Genomic DNA, 27,185 nt, shown 5'->3' with positions numbered 1-27,185 from the left:
ACTAAGTGTTTTAGGACCACCTGGTCCTGTAACTCTAGGTCTTTTTTTTTGAAATCCAAGAAAGTTAATAGGATCTGTGTGGGTCAAATTCAAGGGTTGTTCTTGACACATGGGCCATATATTTCAGCAAGTTCTCTGTAACTCTTGCGGTCACATACCAGTAGAACCTGGTGAATAAGACTTGGGATTTGCTTTTTAATTTGTTACAATTATCCAGAAAATGAATGTATCTTTCTCTTGACCTATTTATGCATTTTTTTTTGTTGAGTTTTCAATTTCCCATTGGGAAATGTGTTTTCTTTGCCCCGGTGCCTCTGCCAGACCACTGCCTGCATCTTTCTGTTGTGTCAGTTCCACCAGTTGACACACCAGTATAATTAGGTCTCCAGCCACTGCCAGTAATTAATAAAATCTTGGTTCACCTAAATCAGTAACTTCAGTGGGGCTAAGCTGTCACCTGCACATCATGTTATCTAAGTCTGTTAGTGGTAGGTTGACTAAATATTAATACATATTTCAAACATCTCACATAAATGTGTATCAGTGGAAAACTGGGAAAACAGTCAACACACTGTTCCTAGGAAGACAATAGAAACTTCTCTTATGAACTCAAGATACCCTACATGCTCTGTAGACTCTGCTGAAGCTGGGTTTACAGTGGGGCTGCGATTTTGCTCTTCAGATACTCATCTTTGCAGCACTATTAAGTATTAAATACATACTCTGCAAGCGTCATTGTAATTAACTGATGATGATTATTACATTTGGAATTGTTGCCAGGCAGATCCCCTCTGTGTTAGCAGAAGGCAAAATGAGTCTGGCTGCTAACAAGCTCAGTTAATTGCTTGTATGGAGGCTAGGAGTGGATGGCTATGTTTTTTTCTATTCTAAGGGTGTTTGGGTAAATGCGAAAAATATCTGAACCCAAATTTTGAGGAACCCTGGATGTTGATTAATAGAACAAGATATGCTAATTAAAATGTAACTTTTCCATTTAGTGGAAAAGCCTGAACTGTAAATGGCAAAGGTGTTTTCTCCTATCTCAAAAATGAAAATAACCTAGACTGTGATCCATCCAGACACATGGGCATTATGCTGCGACGCTTATACGTCAGATCTCAGTGGGAGTTATATACATAGCAACACATAAATTGCGTGTTGATAAATTCACAGAATTATTTAACTAGGCCACATGTAAACATGAGTAGCACTTAACAGCTGAGTCAGCTTAATCTATGGGTTTGCCCTTTGCACCTTCATTTAAGTGAAAGGGCTAATTAAAAATAGAAAAGAGGGAACATTATACCATTAACTGTCTAGTTAACGTACGAACTAAGGGGGAAGTCAAATGTCATATACACAATAGTCACACAGTTAGACAGCAGGAAGAAAACCAATATTTGATGTCTGCAGGTATAGCACAATGTCATGTACAGATACCAAAACTAGGAGAAACCAAGGCTGCTCATGAATCTGTGTAACTGGGTTCATGTAACTAAGACAATGTGTCATATGATGAGTTAATAGGTCCATATCAGCTCAGCATTGCATGAGGCCACCTAACTAAGCTAGCATCTCTGCAAGGCGCTGCACCGTGCTGTACTAACTTGGGTCATGTTAACTTTCTTATTTCTCTAGAAATGTGGTAATATATTTCTTTAATGTCCCACAGTAATGTTGTAAACTTGTTTTATTTTTGTCTTGCAGTGTCTGGTATTTTGCCTAAAGCTCTCACTCCTGAACGTGTGACTTGTCATTCTCATATCTCTTGAAAAAGGATTGAAAAGGTAACTACAGGTTATGCAGAAGGTGCAGCTGTCAGGTGATAAATTGTAAAAACTCATCTCTTTAGATCTCATAGCTTTTTAAATAAGATGTTTCTGCTATTAAATATACCTACTGCCTTCTCCTGCAGAGACCTTTTTCTTGGAAAGTACAACTAGCTGATGTGAGAACGTCATGACTTGGGGGCATCTGACTCAGCTTTTGAATACCTGAAACTAACAATCAATCAGACACACCACTTAATCAATAACTAGCATTTCCTTTTGTTGGTAAATACTACATGCTGGAAATATGGTATTTACAGTATTTTACCACATTTAAAGGTTCAATTTCTTAGCCTATAAAATATGGGGGGGGTAATTAATTTGGGTTTAATCTTATACAGTTGTGCTGATTTTGGCTGGGATAGAGTTAATTTTCTTCATGGTAGCTAGTATGGGGCTATGTTTTGGATTTGTGCTGAAAACAGTGTTGATAACACAGGGATGTTTTCATTATTGCTGAGCAGTGCTTACACAGAGTCAAGGCCTTTTCTGCTTCTCACCCCACCCCACCAGCAAGTAGGCTGAGGGTGCACAAGAAGCTCGGAGGGGACACAGGTGGGACAGCTGACCCCAACTGACCAAAGGGATATCCCATACCATATGATGTCATGCTCAGCATATAAAGCTGGGGGAAGAAGAGAGAAAGGGGGGATGTTCAGAGTGATGGCGTTTGTCTTCCCAAGTAACCGTTACCTGTGATGGAGCCCTGCTTTCCTGGAGGTGGCTGATCACCTGCCTGCTGATGGGAAGCAGTGAATGAATTCCTTGTTTTGCTTTGCTTGCATGCATGGCTTTTGCTTTACCTATTGAACTGTCTTTATCTCAACCCATGAGTGTTCTCTCTTTTACCCTTCTGATTCTCTCCCCAGTTCCACCGGCGAGGGAGTGAGTGAGCAGCTGTGTGGTGCTTAGTTGCCGGCTCGGGTTAAACCACAACAACAGTTCAGGCAAAATTGCCAAACAAACACATAAAATGAAGTGACTTGCTAAACTAAGAATTGCAGTCTCTCATTGAATCATCTTACATTCTTCTTCTAAAAATATGATGTGTTTTATAAGAAATCTAGCTCTCATTTTTCAAGAATAAATTGCTGCAATGATATGTACAAAATGATTTCTGCATATACAATCTGGCTAGTAATACAATTAGAAAAAACATAAACAAGTAACACTTTAAATATTCATGCAAAAGTCTTGATAATATCTGCAATTTTTCAACAATTTTATCATTGCTTCCAATTCTTAAATGGTGATTTTGCAAAACGATTTTTCGAAACATGAGATACTATTAAAAATTCCGTTATGTGACAGAAAACATCATTGCTTTCAGAATAAGTAATAAACATTTAGAAACTTATTTTCAACAATATTTTATAAAAGTACATTGATTGCATGTACTTGTCACACAGTGGAAAGATTAATGAAACCAAAAAAATGACATGGAATTTGAAAGTTGACAATGAAGTAGTGACTGAATTTCTTTAATTTTAAACTAGATCTCATTTTACCAGAAACCACTTTTTTTCCTGAAACAGTTATTAATTGAATTTTAACATGAGTATTGTTCATTTTTGTTCCCAAAACACAGATCTCCGGGTATTTGATAGGAAACAGAACATGGCCTAAAACTGATCATACCAGTGCCTTTGAAATTAAGTAAGAGGAGCTCATGTTGTATCTAAATGAGTTTATAAGATTTCTATCCAAATCCCTTTGAGCTTTCATTTTATATGCGTCATGAAGCTGCCTACCTATGGCACTTTTTGTGACAAATGCATACTTTTGGTGTGGGTCTGAGGATTTCCATCATGGGCAGGTTCTTCTTGGTGGGGCCCATGACCGAGCAGGGCCATGTGGGGCCGGGCTGTGAGGAGCTGGAGACCAGCCCTGCTGCAGCATTGCTGGGGCAAGGCTGATGTCCCCAGAGGCTGAAATGGGGTCCTAAGCCATGAGTGGGGTTGGAGGAGCCCTGAAGGAGGCTGGGCAGGGCCAGTCAGGTCCATTGCTGCCCCCAGGACCCTGACACCCTCTTAACATGGCCCTTGGATGAGCTAGTGTTGCTTCACTTCCCATGGGTAGGCCCAAGGTGGGTCCCAGGCCATGCCTCTGCCTGTGCCCCAGCTTCTGGAGTGCAGCTGACAGGCTGTGCCCTGCATGGGAGTATAACAATGGGGGCATTCCCCTTAACTTTCAGGAGGAAATAAGATATTATTGCAGGAATTTACCTGACTAAAAACTTTAGGATTTGGCCCAAGCTGCTTTATAGACTTTATATTGGGAAATGACTTCCTCTGTCACTGAAGTGTGGCCATGTCTTGGTGATCGTGTTGGCTGCTAAGTTGCCCCCTGGAATCCCTCACTGCCATTCAGGCCAACTGGCCCAGGAGTAAAGAGCCCCACATTCAGCCGAGACTGTAAATGAGACTTATTCAGCAGACAGTAGTTACGCAAGCTGGCAAGTACTCAGGACACAGCTGGTAACATTCCCCACTTTTGCAAGACGTTGTCATCATATTTCTAATGAACCTAAAGGGATGTGGACACCTCTGGGTTATTTTACCACCATGGTAGGGAATTTGCTTAACTCCAACTCAGTGGTAAACATGCTCTTCCCACCCACACTGCTTCTGGGAGCTCCCTGAATGTTCCTGAGAACGTTCTATCCAAATACTGATCAAACTATGCCGTGTTTTGGAGGAAGTCCACAGGAGGACAACCAGAATGATCTCTAGAAAAAATAAGCCATGAGAAAAGATTGGATGAGCCAGCTTTGTTTAGTTTAAACAAGAGAGCTGAAAGGAGATGCGAACAAAATCTTGAACAGGCTGCTGCAAAAGTGGGTGAATATGGTCTATTTTTTGTTGGCATGGTGAATTGGACAAGAAACAGTGAGCATAAATTGCAACAAGGAACAAAGTAAAAGGTTTGAAGAGCAGAGAGCTGAAACACCTACAAATGCCCCAAAAGCTGTCAAATTTCCATCCCTGGAAATTTCTGTGGAGGTGTTAAATGACATCTGCAAAGAAGGGGAAAATGATCCAACAAATTCTCTCCTAGCTCTATCATCTATGATTCCATGGCTCACTGCATGGCTAATAAAATACATCCTGAGGTGTCCATGTATATCATTGATGGCTCTATTTGTCATAAATTGATGGAATTTTATACATTTGTACATGTACACGCATATGTGTATGTATGTATATGTCTGAAATATATGACTAAATGTGATTTCTCTCTCTGCAGGAATTACTGATTGTAACAAACAGAAGTATGTCATCAGTAGCGGTGCCATTTTACCAGAGAAGGCACAAGCACTTTGATCAGTCCTATCGCAACATTCAGACAAGATATGTACTTGAAGAATATGCAGCAAGAAAGTAGGTGCCATGTATTTCACATATGGAGCATAGAGAAGTTTCTATTTTGGGTAATCTGGTTTTAGAATCAAGATATTTAGCTTCCCCCTCCGCCCCCTAAAATTGTGATTTATTCAGAATGGTAGTTTTCCACTTCCTTCCATTGGGATGCTCCTTGTCTATAGTCTCCCACCAGCATAGCTAGACTTTCTAGCTATGTTGCAACTCACCTACACAGCTGTTTTAGCTCAGGATCTGTCCCATTTACTACCTCCCAGTTGGAAATTCTTCCTTTTAGGCTCCAATTGAAACTCTGACTTATGAGAAATTGCCATGAAATTTATTGTAAATCGTAGAAACAGTTTTTTACCCATTCTTCCATATGATATGATATTCCTTCTCCTGAAGTTGGCTATTCCTAATTACAGTTATTGTCATTCAATTTGCTTTTTTAAAAACTAAGTAAAGGTTTAGCTCCTCTTACGTGAAATATCAGAGTTTTAGCCACAAGATACTTTGTTCTTTATATTTCAAAACCTGGAGCTTTGAATCTTGGTTGCTTAAGAATCACTGTCCTCCCTCCTCAGTAATTAAGATGCCTAGCTAACCTAGCTAGCTGTCTAGCTTGTCCAGCTTCCCTTATGAAAGAGGAGAGTTTATGCAGAAACTTATGTGAAGTATAGAAAGGCAGGAATATTTAGAAATAGTCAATGTTATAGGGATTCTGTGTGATTTGTGTATTAGACAGTCTGGTACCCTTGTGGTTCACTGAAGTGCTATCATAACACTTGAATGACTGGAGACTGAGATAAGTATAAATTTAATAGAACTGAATGAAATAAAATGCCCAATGATCCCCAATGACAGATGATGGGCATTAAGCCCTTGAAGGACAAGTGAGAATCAGCACCCTAGAGCAGTTAGTGAGGAATGCAAAGTAGGTTTCTCACTGAACAGTGCTCAGTCATGGTATTCAGCTCATTTAAGGTAATTTCTTTGACTTTTGTGAGTTCATGTTTGATCAGAATTGCTGGGTTATAACAATGTCTTTTATATTTGAAGGGCTGCTTCCAGACGGGCTGCTTATTATGAATCACCTGGCTTGGGAAAAACAACATGTAGACTCTGTGCCAGGAAGGCACGTACCTTGGCTCATGAAGCAATACAAGAATCCAGGAAAAGGTAAAGCTCTGTTGGTCCCATCTGACCTGTGTAGTGGCTCTGATCCCATTTAGGATTGCACTTTTGCCAGGGCTCTTTTCAGAGCTGACAAGACGGGAGCCTTCTCTGTCACTGTTCTTCACTAATCTGTTTTGGCTGGAACACTAAATGACTGAATGTCACTTTCATCTCACATTTCAGCCCAGAGTTTTTCCCCCAGTCCCCACTCTGACCCCAAGCAGCTTTAAAACCAAAATAATTTAGAATCTGCCTGGGATCCAAAACTCATTTTTGAACAGATCTACTCAACTATTCCTGAATTTCTGGTTTGGATCAATTTAAACATTTTGAGTTCTTTCCTTTATATCAAGAGGGCTTACTGTCACGTTTCGGTTACAGCCTTGATATGAAGTCCTATAGTAAACGTGCTGACAGCAATATTCCTGTTACTGAATTTGACTGTTTCTGCTCTGCCATGCTTTACAGTGACTTCACCAAAGACACAGAAAATTTACACTACAGGAATGAATTCTGCCTTGTTTGTAGAAAATGTGTTGCGAAAATCATATACATCCGTATGGTTCTGGTACTTTGATTGTTTTGAAATATATATCCTAGAAAGAGAATGTTCTAGGAAAATCAAACTAATTTGTACACTGTAATTTATTTTTTTAAAACTGTCTTAAATTTTATCAATATAAAAAAATAAATGGCAGAACAAGGCTGGTATTTAAAGTACATTGTAATGGTACAAAGAAATATTTGTAAAATACCAGACAAATAATGTCTTGATCTACTGTTCACTGCATTTCATGCAAATCTTCTCATTTGCTTCACGGCATGTGGGGTTATGGTTTAAGAGTCGTGCCGTATTCTATGACAGCCGTGTTAGAAATTTCTGATATTCAGCTTCTTTCTTTTGTCGTGTTGGCAAGGCAAAGAGTAGTATAGGCTGCTTACTGAATCAGCATCAATGCAGGAACTTGAGCTATCTCCTCCTAAAAACATTTATGAGTTGATTTTTTTTTTTTTAGGAATTCTAAAAAATCTATGGAGTTAGATTTTCAGGGAACAACTCACAAATTTCTCAAAATGTTGTCTTTTCCTGGTAGTTTCTATAATAATTCCCGCTCACCTTTGTCCAAGGACAGCTTTTTTGCATGCAGTGGTTCATCAAATACTTGTGAACTCCTTGGTCTGTATCTTTCAGGTGAGGTCAGCTGATACAGCACATGGAGCTAGCAGAGCTTCCCAGGTCCTAGAGCCAAGGGCACAGCACAAGCAAGGCCCAACTCTTATGAGGGTGTGAACAGGCACAGAACATGCCTTCACTTCTCTGCCTTCTTGTGTCCATGAGAGGAAAAATTAGGGGTGGAGGGAGGCCAGGCAGGTTCTTCATCTTGATACCAGAGGACTAAGACTGTGGAGTACCACGTCAACGTGACCATGCCAGCTTTCAAGACCTGAAGCTATGGCACCACATATACAGGGGGAAAGAAAACAAAGGAAAATTCATATTCATTTCACATGCTCATTAAGATAGGCAGATAGACTCTAAGAAAAATTCCTAAGCTAGATTTTACATCTTGCTGATATGGTTTCAGAGCCCTCAGTTGCCTAACATGTATGAGTGACAATCTTAAAGCTTCACATTGGTTACTCTTACCTGATATTTTTTCTTGTCCTACAGGACTCATGAACAAAAGTCTCATGCAAGTGAAGAGAAAAGGATCCGGTTTGCCAGTGAGTTGTCTGCTTTGGAAAAAGAGATTCACACAGCCAGACACCGTGCTAGAGAACATCTGGATAAACTTGCTATACAAAGGATGGTACAGTGCTGAAACTTTTTGTTCCTATCCAAGCAGAATTATAAGATATACTGAAATTTAGACCTGTGTTTCAAACACCAACAGTGATTTAGCATCTTTCAATTTTGTGAATTTAAGATTTCATCTTCTACCCCATTTGAGTCTGGGGCTAGATGCTTCTTTTCTTTTCCTGTGTTTAATAGGTAGAAGAAAATATGGCTCTGGAAAGACATGCTGTTGAGGAAAGTATAAGTCGAGCTCCTGAAATTCTAGTGCGCCTGAGGTCTCACACTGTCTGGGAAAAGATGTCTGTGAGCCTTTGCTTCACCGTACAAGGATTTCCCACCCCTGTTGTACAATGGTGAGAGACCAGCCTTCCCTAGCCCTCTAAAAATGTTGTTAAGCTTTTTTCATTTGGAAGTTATGGCACAACAGATAAGTGTCACATACATAATGGCTATGTTAAACCCCCTTTATAATCCTCATAGATGTGCTGGATTGTAGCAGTTGATACTGCAGTGGAAGGAGTGGGAGGACAGCTTGCTGAATGGCCTTGTGCAGTATGAGAAGTAAACTTGAGTGTTTCAGAAGGCAGACTGTGGAAGGCATTCCAGTCTTTCTGGATGTTGAGTTCTCTAATGATGAAGCAGCAAATGGCAAAATACACAGAACTCACAGGCTACTTGCTAAGTCTGGGTAAACAGCACCATTGTTGTCATGAGCTGTATCTATGTTCACTTTGTGTCAGCCTCTGTTGAGGTGGACATTAGTGTAACATCCCTGAAGCTGCCTTCCTCTCCCGACAAGTGCTGTCCTGTATATGTGAGAGCCCCAGGCTGGACTGTGAAGACCTAACCTGAGGTACAGTCCTGTTGCTGCTTCCTTTGTTTGCGCTGAGGTGCTTTAGTGTGATACAAGACAAAGTTTGCTTCCCATCTTGTGTTAGGGCTAGTGGACCAGAAAGTTCAAGTCACATGCCATCTTCTTTCTGCTTCACTGCCTGCTCTTCTGGTTTGGGTGTACATCTTGTCTTTCCACTTTCTTAATGCAATGATGGTCCCCCTTTGCCTTCATAGCACAATGTGTATCTATACTAGAAAATACTCTATACAGGTAGAGAAGATTTATAGAGAGAGCTCAGATGATAGTAAATGGTATCTGGATGTAAAAATCTACTAAATTAATGCAGTGAATATTAGCTGATATTAATGAGTTCTTTTTTTCTTGATTGTCAGGTACAAAAATGAGGAATTGATTACCCCTGCAAGTGATCCAACAAAGTACAGAATTGAAAGCAAGTATGGAGTACATGTGTTGCATATAAACAGGTAGGTTGTTCTGGGGAATACAACAGTTTTTTATACTCTACACAAAGTGTTTTATATTAAATACAATTAAAAATTCACACAAAGACTGCAAGAAAGTTGTTAAATTCAGCGCTCTTCTCAGTATTCACATTTAGGCTAGAGAAGGTTCACTAACTAGCTGAATATTAGATCATGAAAATGAAATGAAAAATGAGATATTTCTATTTAACTCCAGCAATCTACAAGAAGATAGAAAAGAAGAGGTAAGTAGCTGAAAGAATGGTAGCTCCTTTTTAATTAGAATTATATCTTCTCAGCATTCAAAGTGGAAAATTGTCTGTGTGTTTTGTGTTCTTGCCATGATGAAGCTCTATAAGGTAAGCAAAAATTTAACTGTTCAGGGCAAGGATAGCAAATCGTCAGTATTTTTTTTATTATATGATAGGTTCTGTTTACTTTTTGATCTCCATTGTTTTGTTTTCCAAAAAGTAAGGAAATGTATTTTTTTTAAAAGGTTCTAATCTAATTAATTTTATTTTTCAAAATTATGTTAACCTTGTGGTATAGAAAATGCTTGGGTAGAACAGTTTCCCAAAACTAATCCTGTGCTGTCATAAACAATTGAAATATTGCATGTTACATGTGACTTAGTACAAGATTTTTTAAAAATAAAAAAACCAGAAGAAAAATGAGGACATGACTGTGGTATTTAAAAAGAAAATTAATATCTAGAGCAGAGACACAAAACCCCCTTTTAATTTCTCCAGAACATGAGCATCAGCTGTGCTGAAACAGCTGGAATATTTGTGGCTAACACTTGGCCAAACATTTCATCTTCTACCCTGTCTCCATCTGTCAGCAGTGGAAGCAGCCCTGAGCACAGCCTTGTGGCATTAGTACAGAAAATAAGTGCATCATTCCTTCTGCTTTTGGGAAGGACTACTTGCCTTTGTCATCCTGCAATGAAGTCCAGCCCAACTCTTCACCTTTCCATAGTTCAGGATGGGAGAAACATATCCCTATACAGAAGCTATCAGCAAGAACCACTGCGTAGTTGCTTTTTAAGGGATGTTTCTCAAGGGGTAGCAGTACTTATGAGTACTTCTGAGATGCTCATAGCCTTCTACCCCCAGGCTATGGGTAACTTGCTGACTGCTCTCTGTATGCATGAGATGTTTCAACACAGCTGATTCTTTCCACCAACATTACTTTTGGAGATGAGAACAGGAGGTTAAAAGATAAAAACAGGTTGTCCTCGTGCAATCCTCTCCCTTGCAGCAGGGAAAATCGAAAATGCTCTCCGTTGTCTGAATGTGTGTGAGTGACAGTCAGGAGATGAAACTTTGGTGACTTCCTGCTGGTGAGTGTGACTGTATTTATTTCCCTTGATTAGTGTCCATGAGCAGCTGCTTGGTGAGTCCAGATGCTGGATATGCAGTACATAGGTTCCTTTTGTGACATTTTGGGAGTAAATGGCTTTCTGAAGAAATGGGAATCAGTGCTGATGCTGCATTATGAGCATCTGTAACCATCAGGCTGAAGGGTACTAATGGCTTACATCCCCTTGGTGCTTTTTTTCTCTTTCCTGTGCAGGTTATCTGTCATGTATACACCATCCACAATCAGCTCTGGGAGTGTTAAGAGTCATTTTCTGTCCCAAAAGACAGAAAAAAAGACAGAAAATCAACATTCAGGAAATGGAAGAATGTTTTGATAGTGCATTACTAATACTAGGTGTTTCTTGTATTGAAAACAATGGATGTATAGGCAGTGGTTAAAATATATATATTATTAATGTTTTTATAGAAACATGTATCAATTCACTCTGGATCTTCCATGCATATCTTTGTGCACATATATTTGGAGTATTATTTTTTTTCTGGGAAGTAGAACCATTGAGATTTTCTACCTATCCACTTCTGTGCTCTTCTCAGCTGTTCATACCAAAGTGCTGAGCTGCATGTCATCTGATCTGCAGCCACTCAGAATGGCCTTGGAATTTCTTGGCTTCATTCTAGCACTTCAGTGAAGCTCGGGGAGTGAACTTTTCCTTCTGATGCAAGTGTGATATTTATTCCTATGAGTATTCCTTGATCCCAGTGGAAAAATTCTAGAGGCACCAAAACCAGAACGTCGCCTTGTCATCTTAAAGTAGTAACTGGAGACAATTTCATCCCCCCATTTGCTGTCTTTCAGGGCCTATAAGCCTATACAGTAACCAGATAATTTTCATTTCTCTGTCTCATATTTTTATGATGCTCTGTGCTCAATTTACCATATTTTCTGCATGCATTCAACACTATTATTATCATATAGTGTTGCTTTCGTGCTCCTTTTAGACTTCTTCAGTTGGGAGCTTGAGTTCAAAGTCTCCCTTGAGCAGTAAAGAAACGGGGTTTGGAGTTTCATTATAGTTTTTGCACATCTCATAATTATAGGAGAAGAGATATTGCCAGCCTGCACGGGGGTAGTGGTTCATCTCATCTTTCGTCTCACTTCTGATAGGTGATTCAGAGGATACTGGGAGGAATCCTCTGAGGGAAAGCTACCAGTAGTTGAAGTGACAGATACATGTCTGAGAATGTGAGGGTTTGTTTAAAATGTATTTCTTTATCCCATGTAATTTAACTATGGACAGACACATAACACAAGAAAAGATTTCTATATCAGAGGTAGTCAAGATGAGGATGCCCTGTTGCTTTATAGCATAGCTGCAAAATATTTTCTGCCTTAGTGTATATTTTAATAATTAAAAATCATAACATTTTAAATTTCTTAGTTGCTGCTACTTGTTTAACAACAGATTTTGTTTTTTTGTTGTTTCTTTACTGTGATGCCTCCTTAAATGAATCACTTCGCTTTATGCAACTGTGAATGGCTATATTACATTTCCTGATATGTTGGCTGGGGCACAGAGGGGACAGCAGTGTGCTCCTGACTGGGGGTGTCCCTGACCCCCACCCATCAGTGAGCAGGCAGGTGAGCTGATGGGGGCTGGACGGTAGTAGGAGCAGGGAAGGAAGTTTGATTTTCCAGAGCTCTGTCAGTGTGATGTGGCTGCACAGTCTCACCTATACAAGGCTCAAAGTTTGGCAGTATTTTGTCTTTTATTAGGGCTCTCTCCTGTTTCATTAAGTCATCGCTTAAGATGTGCTTGTAACTGCAGCAGAAAAGGTTTGTGGTTGCATCAGCAAAAATGTGTGGCAGAGCCAGCAGAGTGCAGTGTAATACCTGCTGCCAGTAGGCAGAGCTAGCCCTCTGATCAGGCGCTCAGCTCCTCAGCACCACCAGCATTGCTTAAAAAAAAAAAAAAAAGCTTAAAAATTAAATGAACCTTCTCTTCTAACTGTTCTCCTTTAACAAATGACACTGTGCAGTCAGTACAGCGCTATTTATTTTGATTAGGCACAAAGGGCTTGAGATGATTTAATCTGGAGAGATAGCGAGGCCTGCCCTTTCTCTTGCTATAGGTGGAAGCAGGGCAAAGTAGAGGCATTGCGGCAAAGGCAGTCCTCTGGCAGAGCCTTTGAGCTGTATAGGGTTGATCAGGTGATACACTGCAGCTCCCAGGGTTTCGCAGGTATGCAGTAACAGTGAGCATATAGGCAGCAGGCATGGTGTACTTCTGCTCTTCTTTCCTTGCTGAAATGCAAACAACAGCCCCCAAATGAAATGGTCTGTGATCTTCTGACCTGTCAGTCACTGTCCGCTATAAGCTGCAATAGTTGGGAGCTTGAGGAAGTGGCCATGTTGTAACAGAGGTCCCCTCTTCAGTAAAAACAAAACCCGACCAGCCAAAAAGAATCAGTCAGATTCAGTCTGACTGGAGATTCAGTACATGAGATGGTAATCCTGTAGAGTATTTCCACATTTTGATGTCATATAGCCATAACACTGAAAATTTTGTCATTTGAATTCAAAGGAGGCAATTTTAACTCTGTGTAATTTACTATGTTCTCCATCCTGTTCTTGACATGCACTGAATTGTGTTCCAATTCAGGCAAAAATGTTATTTCACTCTTAACTCCTGTGCTTAAATCTACACTAGGCAGATGGATGAATATATGCATTTTAAACAGATGTATCTGCCTGGGGAATATTCCCCGCACAAACATTAGCACTTCAGAACCTCATGTGGATTCAGGGCAATTTAGTTTTCACAAAAAGTATTACTACCTTGGGATAGATATAGCTCTGCACTCATACTTCATGCTATCTAAATGTACTCTATGCATATTTTATCTGACCTTTGTAAAGGTTGGAAAATACGTTCTCCATCATGATGCAAGAATAGCAGTTGGAGAGACCATACCTTTCCTCCTGGGTACTTCAGATATTGTTTCTAACTGGTCTTGACTCAATGCACTTTACAGTGCAATTTAGGAAATCTAGGGGTTTTAGCATACAGGGAAGTAGGTAGTTTCTAGGATAATCCTCAGTCTGATTATTACCTGGCACAAAAGGAGAATCAGGACCTTATGTGACTTCCCATCCTGCCCAACTTCCTTCAAAGTGTGTAGTAAACAAATGTGCTGTGTAGCTCTTTCCCACTAACCCCGTACGCTGCCAATACCAGATTTGAAGGCAGTCCACTGAGTACTAGACTGTCTAAGCTGGTTTGATTTAGGTCCTGGAGAGTCAGCTTAGAGATCATAGCAAGGAATTGTAAAATACTTTCAAAGCTGTGACTTCCAGAAAATGGATAGAGTTGTTAGCACCCCTTAAATAGCAGAAAGTGCCTGGACAGGGGAATTGTTACCTGCATGTTCACAATAACTGTAAGTACCTTGTTTCTCTTCATAAAACCAAAGGATGTTTTAAAAGCGTGGTCAATCATTCGGTCAGTAACTTCTTTCTTTTGTTTTCCCTGAGAAAATTAATTCTCATTCCATCATTAACTTCTGTCAAATAGTTGCTTTCAGACACTGAACTTTTTGGGCTAAAGAAACAGCCCTTTTGTGAATCTACTGTCTGTTCTAGGGACTTTTAGGATCATATTCTGTTTTGTCTACCTCACAAACAGGGAAACCTCTTGAAGAGATGTCTTTTGCTGTTCCTTATGAGAAAGCAAGACTATGGGGAGGGGACTGAGATGAGCACAGATATGTATCCATTTGGAAAGTTAATCGGGTATCTGCCATTCTGCGTCTTAATTTTAGGGAGACAACTTTGCAGTTCTTACACCCCTAAATTTCTGATGCTTTGAGTGGTCAAGCACAGACTGGGGCCTTGCTTTTGTTCAGAATACACGTTTCTGTAATTTCTGGATTATTTTTACGCCACCTTGTGGTTAATGATAAACCACTCTTTAGATCCTGAATCCTGTGTAATTCTTACAGAAATGAATTCCTATTGACTGTTTTATCTGTTGGTTTGATGGAAAATGAAGCCAACACTGAGAGCAGATGATGACTGTTTTAAAGTCAGAGTTAATCGGAGTTAACCTCAGTTAAGATACACTGTTATTTTACCTTGTTGTCAACACTGTAACAACAACAAAATGCTAAAAAGCAGTTAAGTTGGATTTGACAGAAGCAAAGCAGCCTGAAGTAATGCTTTGCTTACGTGAGGGAATGGCCTAATACAGCAATGGTGGGGTAGCATTCATCACTCAGTTATGATATGGGTGCTGTAATCTGCCTAAATCATGTTCACCTCAGGGATGGATCAGCACCTCATCAGCTATTGCACCCCAGCACATGCCCTGTCAGATGTCAGTGTGCTCCATCCTTCTGGAGGGTCTGGCATATACCTGCCACTAGTGCTTAGGAATTGCACTTCTGAAATCTGCTTGCCGTAGTAAATTAAACATATCCTCTGCCACAGTGACCTCCTGGCATGGAATGGACTAATTCTCCTGTCCTTCAGGACAGGGCAGCTACATCCAAACTGTTTTCTGGGAATGGACCCTTGCTATCTCCTGATCTGTGTCTGGGAATCCTTTTGGAGACCTGGCACGCACCAAGGCTTGCCAAGGGCTGTTCTAACACATCAGCACTAGGGTGATCAAGATCCAGTTTCGGGGGGCACTACCTAACACTGTTTAATTTACTAATACGTAATATATGCTATTAAATATAATATGCACTATTTACTATTTACCGTATACTCTATATTAATCTCCTTAAAGTAGGGATGTAGTGCAGAGTGATGGGAACACCTTACAGTTCCAGTACAGTCAGTTCTGCAATGCCCCTTCTTGTAAGAAATTTTTGAGATGCCTCATTTGTTGTTAGCTTGTTTCATTATAGCAAGACACTGTACTGAGCTGTGAGGAATGTATGAATTATGTACATTTCAGTATAGAGACATTATAACATGTCTTAGGAAAGAAGTCTGCAGTTTTACTACAGTTTTGCCTTGCTTTTGACATTTTATCACCCAAATGTTAAATAGTGTGAAACTGGGATAGTAAAAAAATCATTCCTTTTTTTAAGAAGATAGTGCAAAGAAAAGTTGCTAAGTCTGACAGCTTCCAAGCAAGTCCAGAACTGGTTAAGCTTTATATAGATCTGTGAACAGGTATTGGCATTTTTTAAAATCCTTTCTGAAAACAAATAAACAAAAAATCTTGAATAATATCGAGCCTAGTATTTAAATTATTTTAAGTTGTTTTTCAGACTTACTTTGCCTGTCCGGACTGTAGTAGGGTGCTAAAGGGCTTCATACCCAACAGCAGGCTTTTTGGTTAAGTGGCCTAATCTTAGGACTTACTTACCCCTCTGGCTTTGATAATTAATTGTATGATAAACTTTGTATTTTAAATCTTTATTTTATGAAATGTGTGGCTGAAGATTAGCCTCCAGGAGGAGCTGTTAGTCCTGTATGTTTAGAGAGATAAATCTCAATTTAATAGAGCTTTCATCAAGTTGTGTTTTAGACATCACAGTGCAGATAGTATCATTTTTGTGATGTGACACTGTCCAGAATATATGGAAGAACTGAAAAATAGGTGTCTGATGTGCCCGTCACAGGTGCTACATACCCCAAAATTGGCATCCTGTTATGCAATTTACATCAAACACTTTTACATATTCTTTCGTCGCTCACATCTGGGATATATCACCTCTTAGAAGACAAGTGCAACCAGAATTTCATCCCTTTTCATCTGGCAGTTGCCAAGAAGATACACATTTGTTCTTCTGAGAGGAAACTAAGTGCATGCATACAGAACATGGTATCTCATCGCTGGAAATTTCAGAGTAGCCTCCATTAAATGCACTGCTAAATGAACTACACAGAAGCAGGATTTAATTGTGTGTCTTTCAGACAGCACTCTGATTAGCTGATGGCTCAACCTAATAGAAATTTCAAGAAATAAAAAAAATCAACAACTTTGTTTGACAGGCATATTGTAGAACACTTATCTAATGGAAAATGTTTTATTTCATATTAGAGTATTTAGTATGTCTCTGAAAACAAAGCAGAAGTAATTTCTGAAATAGTTTTTTTAATTAAAACATTCATTATGAAATGTAAAAATGAAATATTCTGCCTTTTTCAAAATAGTTTCTTCATCTGCATTAAGTTCTTTCAGCAAAATTGAGGAAATCTCATTTGACCCAAATCTGCATTTTACCAAAAACTAGTCCAAAATATTTTAAACTTTTTTTAGTCAGTTGTCACTTATATTTATATTTAATAGAAACATAGCAAATAAGTTAATTTCAACTGTAAATTTGACTAATTGCACCAAAAAAATATATTTGCACATAGTTTAGTTTCCTTTCCTTTCCTTCAATTTTATGTCAATAGTTCTTCTCCTGACTGACCCCATTTTAAATAAGAAAAGAACTGGGACATCAAAGTTTGTATCTGTATCTTAACATCTGGCCATATATGTGCTAATGTAACTTCCTCTTCAAGGAAGGTTGTAGTAAGTGAGACAATCTGTCACTGGGTCCTATTTTACATGAAGTAACTATTTTTTGCTTTATTTTTCATTACATTTTCCTTGCATAACAAATATCTTTTCGCACAAAAAATGTATCAAGCCAAAACATTTATGCCGATAAACAATTTCGGTCAGTTTCCCTGGTTTTGTATCATTTCCTCTGGAATGCCTAAGAGATATGAGAGAGGCAAAAAATGCTGGTATCTGCCTGCTGAGAATAGGCACAGAAGGAGGAATTTCTGCAGGCATCACATGTGCTTTCTTCCATGTCTCTTTCTTAAAATATGTGGCAGAAGGGCAGATGGACTAAGGAAGAAGGTTACATACAGAAAGGGAATAGCCAGACTGGCATCCTCCAGCTATTTCCTTTTGATCGTTCTCTAAAGGTCATTTCCAGTTTGCTCAAGTTAATGCAGCCTGCACACTAAACTGTGATAAAACTGCAGTAAAAAGCAGTACCAGCTTTCTGATTGTCTTTCATCAACGTCTTGCACTGTGTGACACCAGCAAAGAGCTTTATACACTTTCCTCATGGTTGATGTAGCTTGGTTTGTAATATCAATCATTAAGAGAATTTGTATTCGCATAAAGAGTCATCTGGTTTCCTCCTTCCCCTTTTCAGAGCCGATTTTGATGATTCTGCTACCTATTCAGCAGTTGCAACAAATGTCCATGGGCAGGCATCAACTAATTGTGCTGTGATTGTGCGAAGTAAGTCCTACTTCATGATTAAAACAAGAAATAAATATCATGCTCATGTCATTGAATGTTTATTGTATGTTTATTTATAGGGTTCAGAGAGGATGAAGAGCCTCACCCAGCTGGGATAATGCCCTTCCACTGTAAGCATTTTTTCCTTTTTGCTTATATAGTTTATGTACTCTTAGCAGAATAACCTTTTACAGATGAGAAAATTGGATACAACTTGCTGCGTCTGGCTTTGCTTTCTAAGCATTCAGTTACAATAGGAGCTGTCCAGATGCTTTTGCTTTCCCAGTTGCATTTCTAGATCAGCATAGAGTATAATAGAGAGCTCTATCTCCTGTTCAGATTGGACAGTAATCTGTTTGTGCCAAATACAATTTACTTATACTCAAGAATGTTTTCTTTTTCTCATGCATAGTGCCCCTGTCGTATGACGTTTGCTTCACCCACATTGATGTCCAGTTTTTGGAGAAGTTTGGAGTCACCTTTGCAACTGAAGGTGAAACACTGACCCTGAAGTGTTCTATGTTGATCACCCCAGACCTGAAAAGACTACGACCTCGTGCTGAGTGGTATAGAGATGGTAAGTTAGTACATTGAATAGAAACTACCTGGAAAATGCTGGAGGAAACACTGAGGACACAGATCAGGCTTAGAACACAAGATTCTCAGCCTTAAATTTGGAATAGAGCACACAAGTATCTCTAGTTAGAATTTATAGACCTGCACTCTCTTTCAATTAAGTGACTTGGTCAACCTTTTCAGGAGCACACATTTACAGCAACAGGAGCTAATCTCATATTATCTAATAACACAATAGTTAGAAGATTTACTTACTGACTAGGTGGAGATCCAAACTAATTTCTTAGATTTGGCCATGATTTATAATTGAACACTGTGACCACTGAGCTGAAGGATATTCACAGAGCGGTAAATTAAAGTTTGAAGCACAGAGGTGTGGGTGTGGGCCTCCACTTCCATCTTGCTCCAGTATTTATTGTGAATTTTATATTAAAATCAATTTAATGTATAGTTCAGAAATACTTACAGGAGCCAGGCCTGAAACACATGTGTTTGCTCTGCTGTTTAAATGCCATGTTGGTAGGTTGATTTCCTTGCCTCTTTTGTCAGTGAAAAACTATGCTATGCCAAGTAAGCTATCTTAACTGGAAGTACTGAAGATAACATCACTGAAACATACCATATACTCTGGTGGATGGTACACAAACCCTGCAGGAATAGTGTTTGTTCACTGCACCAAAAAAGTCTTGAAACATTAACTACTTAAAGTTTAATGGATAGCAGGCTATTGTAGATATTTAGCTCACCACTTTTCACCAACAACAATCTCTGTGTAGGATTCTAAAGTAAATATTCTGCCTAAGGATTTAAGGAAAGCCTTGTTTTTTTGTGAATGGTGAGATCTTTCCCCAAAGGGAAAAGAGATTTGAGAATGGTGGACTGCCAAGATTGATGTTTGGACTGGTCCCAGGCAAGCTGGCAGAAATTTCCATAGCTGACAAAATATGGTGCATAAACTAAGAAGTAACAGTAAGATTAATAAGGCGGTCAAGAAAATTAAGGCTTAGGAAAATCAGAAAAATGATGCCTTCACTGCTGCTAGTTAGGCCTTTTGTTTCATGTATGTCATGGTTTTACATAGATTCACATCTGATCCTTCAGGGAACAGACAGCTGCTTACTGTTTCATTCCTATTTGTCTATCACTGGATACTTCATTGTGATGAAACTATTAGATGTTACTAAAACAAAAAAATATGAAATAAAAAAATAGCTTTTTTGTTTGGTGAATAACCTAAAATCTAAGGCTCATCCTTGAACCCAGATTGTATTCCCACTGAAGTGTACAGGGATCTGTAATCGCTCTAAATAATCACTCACCTCACTCTGAGATGAGCCATCGGTTTCAATGGTACCTTTACTTTGTCTCCTACTGGGCCCAGTTTCTCAAGGTGCCAAACCTCTGAAATGTTGGGTTTGGAACTTCAGCTATGACGAACAGCTAATTTTGAAGGGATGCCCCTTATTGTTCCACTTTTCATCCAGCATGAGTTGTTCTTGCACTATGGATAGGTGAACAAAAGCTTACGACTCTTTCAGTTTAACCCTTCATGATGCCAAGATAATTCCCTCTTGATATGTAACAGTATTATGCGCTTTGTTTTCCCCCTTATTTGACTTAAGTTTACCTTCCCTGTGAAAACCTGAGACGAAAACTTGGTCTCTTTGAAGCCAATAGGTTTTTCTAGTGAGTCAGATAGGCATTCATCCCATTATGCTACTTATATTACAGGAAATAAGATGATATAAACAAGCTTAGATTTGTCCTTCATTGCACATACGTGGATCACAATATTTCCAAGAAGTGTACAGGTGCATCAACTGGCAGAACTTGTTCCTAAACACAGCAGGAGTTCATGCACTGTGAACCTTTGCTATATGCTACAGTTCTCTGTGTTGAGTCTCTTGAGAGCTGGAGGCAATGCATAAATATAAACAATGAGAAGGTTAATAATTTGTTCAACATCATGTGCCTTAGATGTTCTGCTTTTTTTGAGAGGTAATACTTCTACTCTTGCATTAAGGTAAATTGTATTTTTCCTAAAATTTTTCAGTTTGTGTTAATCAAATAATAACAGCTAAAGCCCTGAGATGGATACATGTGATTTACTTCTAATAATTAGACACAAGAGAAATATGTATTTATCCAGCATTAATAAGCTTCACGTGAATGAAACTTATTGAGGATGTCTACTAGACTCCTAGGGGCATATAAGTCAACTGAATCAAATCCTCTAAAGTGGTTTGGGATTTGACAAGCATGAATATGATGTCTATAATTCATGGCCCACTTATAACAATTTAAGATACTGAAAGAACTAAATCAAAATAATACTTCAGGAATGTATTTCTAATCTGGATATGAGTTCAGCTGGTAAGAGGATCTTTCTGTTATTGATCTCTAATGTAACATAAACATTTTAAAGCTATATGCACCAGCACTCTGCAGCCATTTATACTGTAATCTAGAATAAAATACTTGAATTCAGAGGGAAAAATCATGGAGTGCAGAATTTAGCTGAAACTTCAGCAGATCAAAATACATGGTGAAAAGAAGCTTCAGTATATAGTAATTCCCCACTCTTTATATGAATTTTCAGCAGAGTAATGTTTTAGGAAATTTATCTCATGTATGGAAAACAGCATGTGAGGCTTGAGTCACACTGCCTCTGAGGGTTAGTCTCCTGCAGGCTTGTTCTTTGGTAAATTGTGGGAGAAGTGACAGAGCACAACATGTGAAGAGACTGGGAATTTGAGTGCAGTAGTGAGATCATGGCAGGTGCATGAATACCTGCTCTATTAGGACTTCTGAATATGTTTATGGCCTCCAAAATTTGCTTTTCTTCTTGACTTGTCCAGAAAGTCATCCATCCAGACTGCATTAAAAAAGATAGCTTCTGCTTTCTTAGAGGATCTGGTTGGTCTTTGGCCTTGTGTGAAGGAGAAGTATTTCTGCTCTTACCAAACACGACTGCCCCCGCAGTTTCTAGTCTCAGGTACACATAAAGGGTGGAAATGGATGATTCTGGCCTTAACAGACAATACAGGCTTGCCTACATTTTCTATATATTCAAACTTGAGTGTCTACCATTCCACTCAAGCTTGGAGTATAAATAAGTGACCTGGTTTTCAGAGGTGCTGGTCACACAACTTTGTTTTTTCTTTAGGATTTTCCACAGAACTCATGCATTGGTTAAAGTTTCTAGGGCAAGACATTTTCTGATTTCATTTAAAGTACTTCATGTCTCTCTGCACAAAGTCTCAGTACAATTGTGACATGCATGACAGAAAGGGGAGATGCAGATTTTCTAGGTAAGGATCTCATAATTAAGGATGTCATGAGAAGGAATGTGACTGAATTTACTTTGCACGTTTCTCAGAAAACAACTGTATGCTTAGGTGGTTATGTAATTTACTGCTGTAAGTTTTAGTAGTGTGTGTCTTCCAGATGCTTTATTATCTGAATGTGTGTCATTTTTTTATACCTTCTTAGGCAATTCAGCTGGTACATGGGAAAACTGATTCCTTTACAATTGTTTGAGTGTCTGCTCCAAAGTGTATTTAAGCAATAGAATAATAAACATTTATAGATATTCAGCTCCTTTAAACACAGTTCTGCTGCACTGATTACAATAAATTAGTATGCAATAGGTCTTAGGGAGTTAAAAATAAAAAATAATCCAATCAATTATTAAAAAGGGTGATACGAGAAAGTCCCTTGGCTAGCATAAAATATCCTGCTCATTCTTTTGCTCCGGTTTCACTAAGCAATCAGATTAATTTGTATTAATCATGGGTCACCACCTCTCACCTGTGAGAGATTCAAATTTAATTTTATTCACTGCTCAACAGGCATGCCTTGAAGATTTAAATTTAGTGTATATTTATAGCAGTCTTCAGATTAAACTGAAATCTGGTCTTTAAAGTTGGAGGAAGAAATTGAGTAATCTGACATTTGACCTGAACAGGTAGCAAAACTTATTAAAAATGAAACAAAGTTCTACCCTGCATTCATTACAGGGTATGGCAGGTTTCCATGTCATTGTTTTGAAATGTGGATAGTATTTTTCTCTGACAGTGTATTAAAAATTATAGTGATGGAAATTCTGTTGTTTGGACTACATAGGGTAATCTAAGACCTCATATTTTCTAAAATTCAGTGATGAAATAAGTTTAGAGATATGCAGCTTACTCTCTGTAGAGTTTTCATAGAATCAAAGCACCATCACTCTGAATAAAGCTGGCATAAAAGTTAGTTTGTACCCCTGATTAGCACAGAGCTGCACTAGGACATAGGTTGTTCTGGACAGCACAGTAACGTGTCTGATGGGTCTTCTCTTCCAGACGTGCTGATAAAGGAATCCAAGTGGACAAAGCTGTATTTTGGAGAAGGCCAGGCAGCTCTGTCCTTTACTCATCTGAACAAAGATGATGAAGGTTTATACACTCTGCGCATGGTTACAAAAGGTGGAGTGAGCGAATACAGTGCATACCTGTTTGTCAGAGGTAAACTTTTCATCTGTTTCTTGGGAAGAAATTAAAAAGAGCAGTAGAAAGGTTAGTTTTATTAAACAATCCCATGTATTGACTGAAGTACAAAAGAAATCCAGCCTTGTGGTATTTCATAGTAATTTGATTTATATAGTGGTCTGTGCCAGAAAAAATAGTAACCTTACATGAATGGGGAGCTTCAAGAGGAGTATGCTCCTGAGGACATTTTCTTTCCTGAAGAACCAGAGAAATCATTCTTGTGAAGAAACAGCTTGTTTCTTTCTTTGCCATCTTCTTTCTTGGTAGGAAATAAACATCTTTGCATACAACCAGTCTTCACTCTGATGGTTTTAGCTCTAGAGATTGCTAGCTGGGGATGAGCATTGTGGGGCATTCTCATATCCTGTGCCTGGCCTTAGGAGGAGGCACAGAAGAAAGCAAAAGAAATATTCCCATCACTATACCAGTCACAGTCATCTCAATAATCAGAGAAAAGAAGCAAAGTAAGAAGTTAACTCACTGAAGAACTTTTCTGTAAGAAAGTAAGAAATTTAGCTCACTGAAGAAGTTTTCACAAGGGACATAGATAAAAGGAGGTAAATGTATTAAAACAGAATAAAGGTCAGAATTTTCCCTGACATTTGCATGCACAACTCTCAGTGAAGTGAGAATGAGCTTCCACATGCACCTGTGAGCAGAACTTAGTTTTCACTTTTTTATTTTTTTCATTGAAAATATCTCTGGCTGAGCAGTTCTTTCACTCTCTCAAATACATTGGACAACATCCTTGATGGTGGCAAGATGGAGCAGCCCCACTGAAGCTATTGGAGCTGTATTAATTTTAAACCTTGTTCTTCTTGGAAATGTATTGGAATACATGTATCTGTCTTGCAGAATTGTTGCCCAGAGAGGGGTGGAGGGATATGAATGTTTTTTCAGAGGATTAAGATCCATCTTCTTCACGGGACTAGTGCAAGTGCTTCATCAGCTTTGCAATACGTCCTGAACAAGCCACTCTGCCACCCTAATCTAATTGGAAACAATTTGCTAAAGCTTTCTATTTCCCAATTACCTTCTAAGAAATAAAGTACCCAGGTGAAAAAGGCCCACTAAAGTATAATAACTTTTCTAAAAGTTTTTGTTGTAGTGGTGGGTCAATTTTAGGTACCTCTATTGTCCATTTTATACTATGTCTGATCCCTTTGCATGCACAGGACCCTAGGTTTGAGCTATGGCCTCTGGAGTCTCTAGTGTCCTCTGTTGGCCTTCCTCTTGCCTTTTTTCATGTAGGCTGTGATTGGATACTGAGCACCAGCCACCTCACAACTGACTGTGATGCGACTGTATAAATTTAGACTCTATACAGGATGTTTTTGTGTTAGAGAAACCTTTCTTTGAAGAGAGAGAACTTTACCCATTAGGAGACTTCATTAGGAGTTGTGGGTCCACATCAGTCAACACCTCCCAAAATGAAGTCACAGAAGGGCATCTTAATGGTGGAACATTGATTACTTATGCCTGTTGGTATTGTAAGACTTCAAATAAAAAGTAGCCTTAGAAATGTAGCAGGAGTTTGCAAATTTTTTATTCCTCAGGAGATTTATCTTCCTCAGCTACATGTTCTTTACTGAGTACCTTGGTCAGTAACCCACCAAGCTTCAGCTTTCCGTGGGAAAGAGCATCAAAAAACCATGGGGTAGTTGGGCTTTTAATTCTCATGAGAAGTAATGGGTGTTTGACGCCTAAACTGCTTTTCTGCCCTCAAAATTATCCCTGAACTTTTTTATCTATGTGGAGATATAGACATTATGGGCCTGGTTCGTTAGTGCAGTGAATTGGTGTGTAATGAAATCTTCGGGCTCCCATTCATATAAACAAATAGCACAGTGAACTGGAAATCTTCCCTTTTGTCTTTGTGGTAGATTTCAGAGGAGTTAGGGTCAAAACTGATTTATTTTTATTTTTGGTCCAGATGCTGATGCATTGATCGCAGGAGCACCAGGGGCGCCGATGGATGTTAAATGCCATGATGCTAACAGAGACTATGTTATTGTTACCTGGAAACCACCAAACACAACCAGTGGAAGCCCAGTCATTGGATATTTTGTTGACAAGTATGTAGACATTGGAATTTATTTAATTTTGTTCATTGCCAAAAACGTATATACTGAAGAAAAAAAAATTATCATTATATCCTTCAATACATGGGTTCTTTAGATATATTTTTACAGACCCTAGGCACTGGAACTCAGTTGCCTACTGTGTTAAATTACTAGATTGTTCCTTGGCAAACTTTTAGCCAGGAGTTAGCAAGGGCCAGGGACCTTTTCCGGTAGCCATTTGCAGGCAAGCCACACTTTATCAGACACTAAAAAAGTGCAATAGTATGGATGTGTCCAAATCAGAGAAAGAGCCCTGGCAACATTTAATTTATAGAAGCCAGAATTCATGGGTACCTTGAATTAGATTTAGTCTCTTTAATCTGTATATTGCAAAAGCTGAAATCGAGGAATTATTAGATTATCTTTTTATTTCTGCCTTAGCTGTGGTACACCAGGAGCTCAAGGCATGGGTTCCCAGGAGCTGGTAGTTTAAATCAGAATGGCAATCCTCTCTCCTCCAGTCTGCTTTGCACTTTGCTGGGGTTTCAGCTCAGTGCAAGCAGCCCAGGATCAGGGGATCCAAGCACTATTTTGCATGTCTCTTCCACTGAAGTGCATCCTTGCCCCTTGTAGCCAGAGCAGAACATCTGATCCTTAGTGTCTGAAACTGTCAGTCAGCAAAAACACTACTGAAATGATTTTATAATGTATACTGCTCTACACTTAAAAGCAACATTTGCAGCTCATTACTATTTGCTACCCTGTAATTTGGGCTAGTTGAGCGACAACTGTCTGGGAATTGCTGGAAAATGTTGGCTTATGAATGGCCGTCAGTATGAGGAAATTAACTTAAGCCCTGAGGACTCTACCATTTATATCCAATTTGTGCAGTGCATAGATCATGGGAGTATTTCACCTATTTTGTGTATAATCTAGTCAGCTGTGCCTTTTGATATTTAGCTTGGATTACTGCAGTACCAGGGAGCCCTTGATCATGACCCTATTTTTCCTGGTACTGTCAGGGCAAAAGGCAGTCTTCTCCACAAAAGTTTACAGTAGTGGAACACAAACCAGATGTGTACACACAAAGGAGCCAGTATGAGGACATCACTCCGCTTCTTGATGACTCCTGCACTCTGTAGCCCAATCATTGTTGGAGAGAAAAACACAAAGATGCTTGCTTAAAAATATGACAAGAAAGAGACGGAAAAGATTAGGTGAATGTTGCAATTTCAGCATGTTCTGTGGAGATGCATGTTAAAAGTAAAAGTGAATAACTTATTCTTCAGATGACAAGGAAGAGAATCAAATGGAAGGGAAGCAGAGAGAGTTGAAAAGGCCAAAAACCATGCAAGAAAAATTACCTTTGCAATTGCATTATGAATAAACATGAGCAAGGTGGGAGTTGGTTGTCTGATCAGAGGAAAGAGTGTATAAAGTGTGTGACTTTCATTAATGAGGTGTATGGTTTAGTTCCTCAACTTAGTGAGGATGACTTCTGTGATTCTGACTTGATGTGTGTAGGGTGGTGTATATTTATTGTGGGATAATACTGACAAATGCTGTCTTCTGCTACTCCAAGATGTGAAGTAGGTTTGGAAAACTGGGTCCAGTGCAATGATGCTCCTGTAAAAATCTGCAAGTATCCTGTGACTGGTCTTTACGAGGGACGGTCTTACATATTCCGTGTGAGAGCAGTGAACAGTGCTGGCATTAGCAGGCCTTCTCGAGTCTCTGAACCAGTTGCAGCTCTTGACCCTGTTGACCTGGAAAGAACACAAAGTAGGTTATGCAAGGCTAAAATAGATGTTGAATATTTGATCTTATTCTTTTTCAGATTCTGTTTTCTTAGTTAACCTAAAAAGCAGAGTTTATATCTTCCTTTGATTGAATATCTCACTAATTTCAAGGTGGGGGTATATAGCTGGAATGGCAAGGTCCATACAGA

At 39.0% G+C, this 27,185-nt stretch overlaps 1 protein-coding gene across 1 annotated transcript in view; it reads left to right on the top strand.

The window, feature by feature from the left end:
- MYOM2 (myomesin 2) overlaps positions 1–27,185 on the top strand; it is an 81,813-nt gene that overhangs the window by 3,482 nt on the left and 51,146 nt on the right. Inside the window, exons 2-13 of the mRNA XM_087776342.1 lie at positions 1,708–1,787; positions 5,076–5,209; positions 6,251–6,370; positions 8,040–8,178; positions 8,361–8,518; positions 9,393–9,485; positions 17,981–18,069; positions 18,150–18,200; positions 18,482–18,646; positions 22,989–23,150; positions 25,108–25,249; positions 26,820–27,019. Coding sequence (XP_087632468.1) covers positions 5,103–5,209; positions 6,251–6,370; positions 8,040–8,178; positions 8,361–8,518; positions 9,393–9,485; positions 17,981–18,069; positions 18,150–18,200; positions 18,482–18,646; positions 22,989–23,150; positions 25,108–25,249; positions 26,820–27,019 — 1,426 coding nt within the window. The 5' untranslated portion in view covers positions 1,708–1,787; positions 5,076–5,102. The remainder of the gene's footprint in view (positions 1–1,707; positions 1,788–5,075; positions 5,210–6,250; positions 6,371–8,039; positions 8,179–8,360; positions 8,519–9,392; positions 9,486–17,980; positions 18,070–18,149; positions 18,201–18,481; positions 18,647–22,988; positions 23,151–25,107; positions 25,250–26,819; positions 27,020–27,185) is intronic.

This window comes from Nipponia nippon, unplaced genomic scaffold (assembly GCF_047370975.1).
Source record: "Nipponia nippon isolate SJK-2023a ecotype South Korea unplaced genomic scaffold, ASM4737097v1 scaffold_4, whole genome shotgun sequence".
NCBI classification, from domain to species: domain Eukaryota; kingdom Metazoa; phylum Chordata; class Aves; order Pelecaniformes; family Threskiornithidae; genus Nipponia; species Nipponia nippon.
The sequence above is the reverse complement of the archived record's forward strand: the minus strand, read 5'-3'. Positions and strand labels throughout refer to the sequence as shown.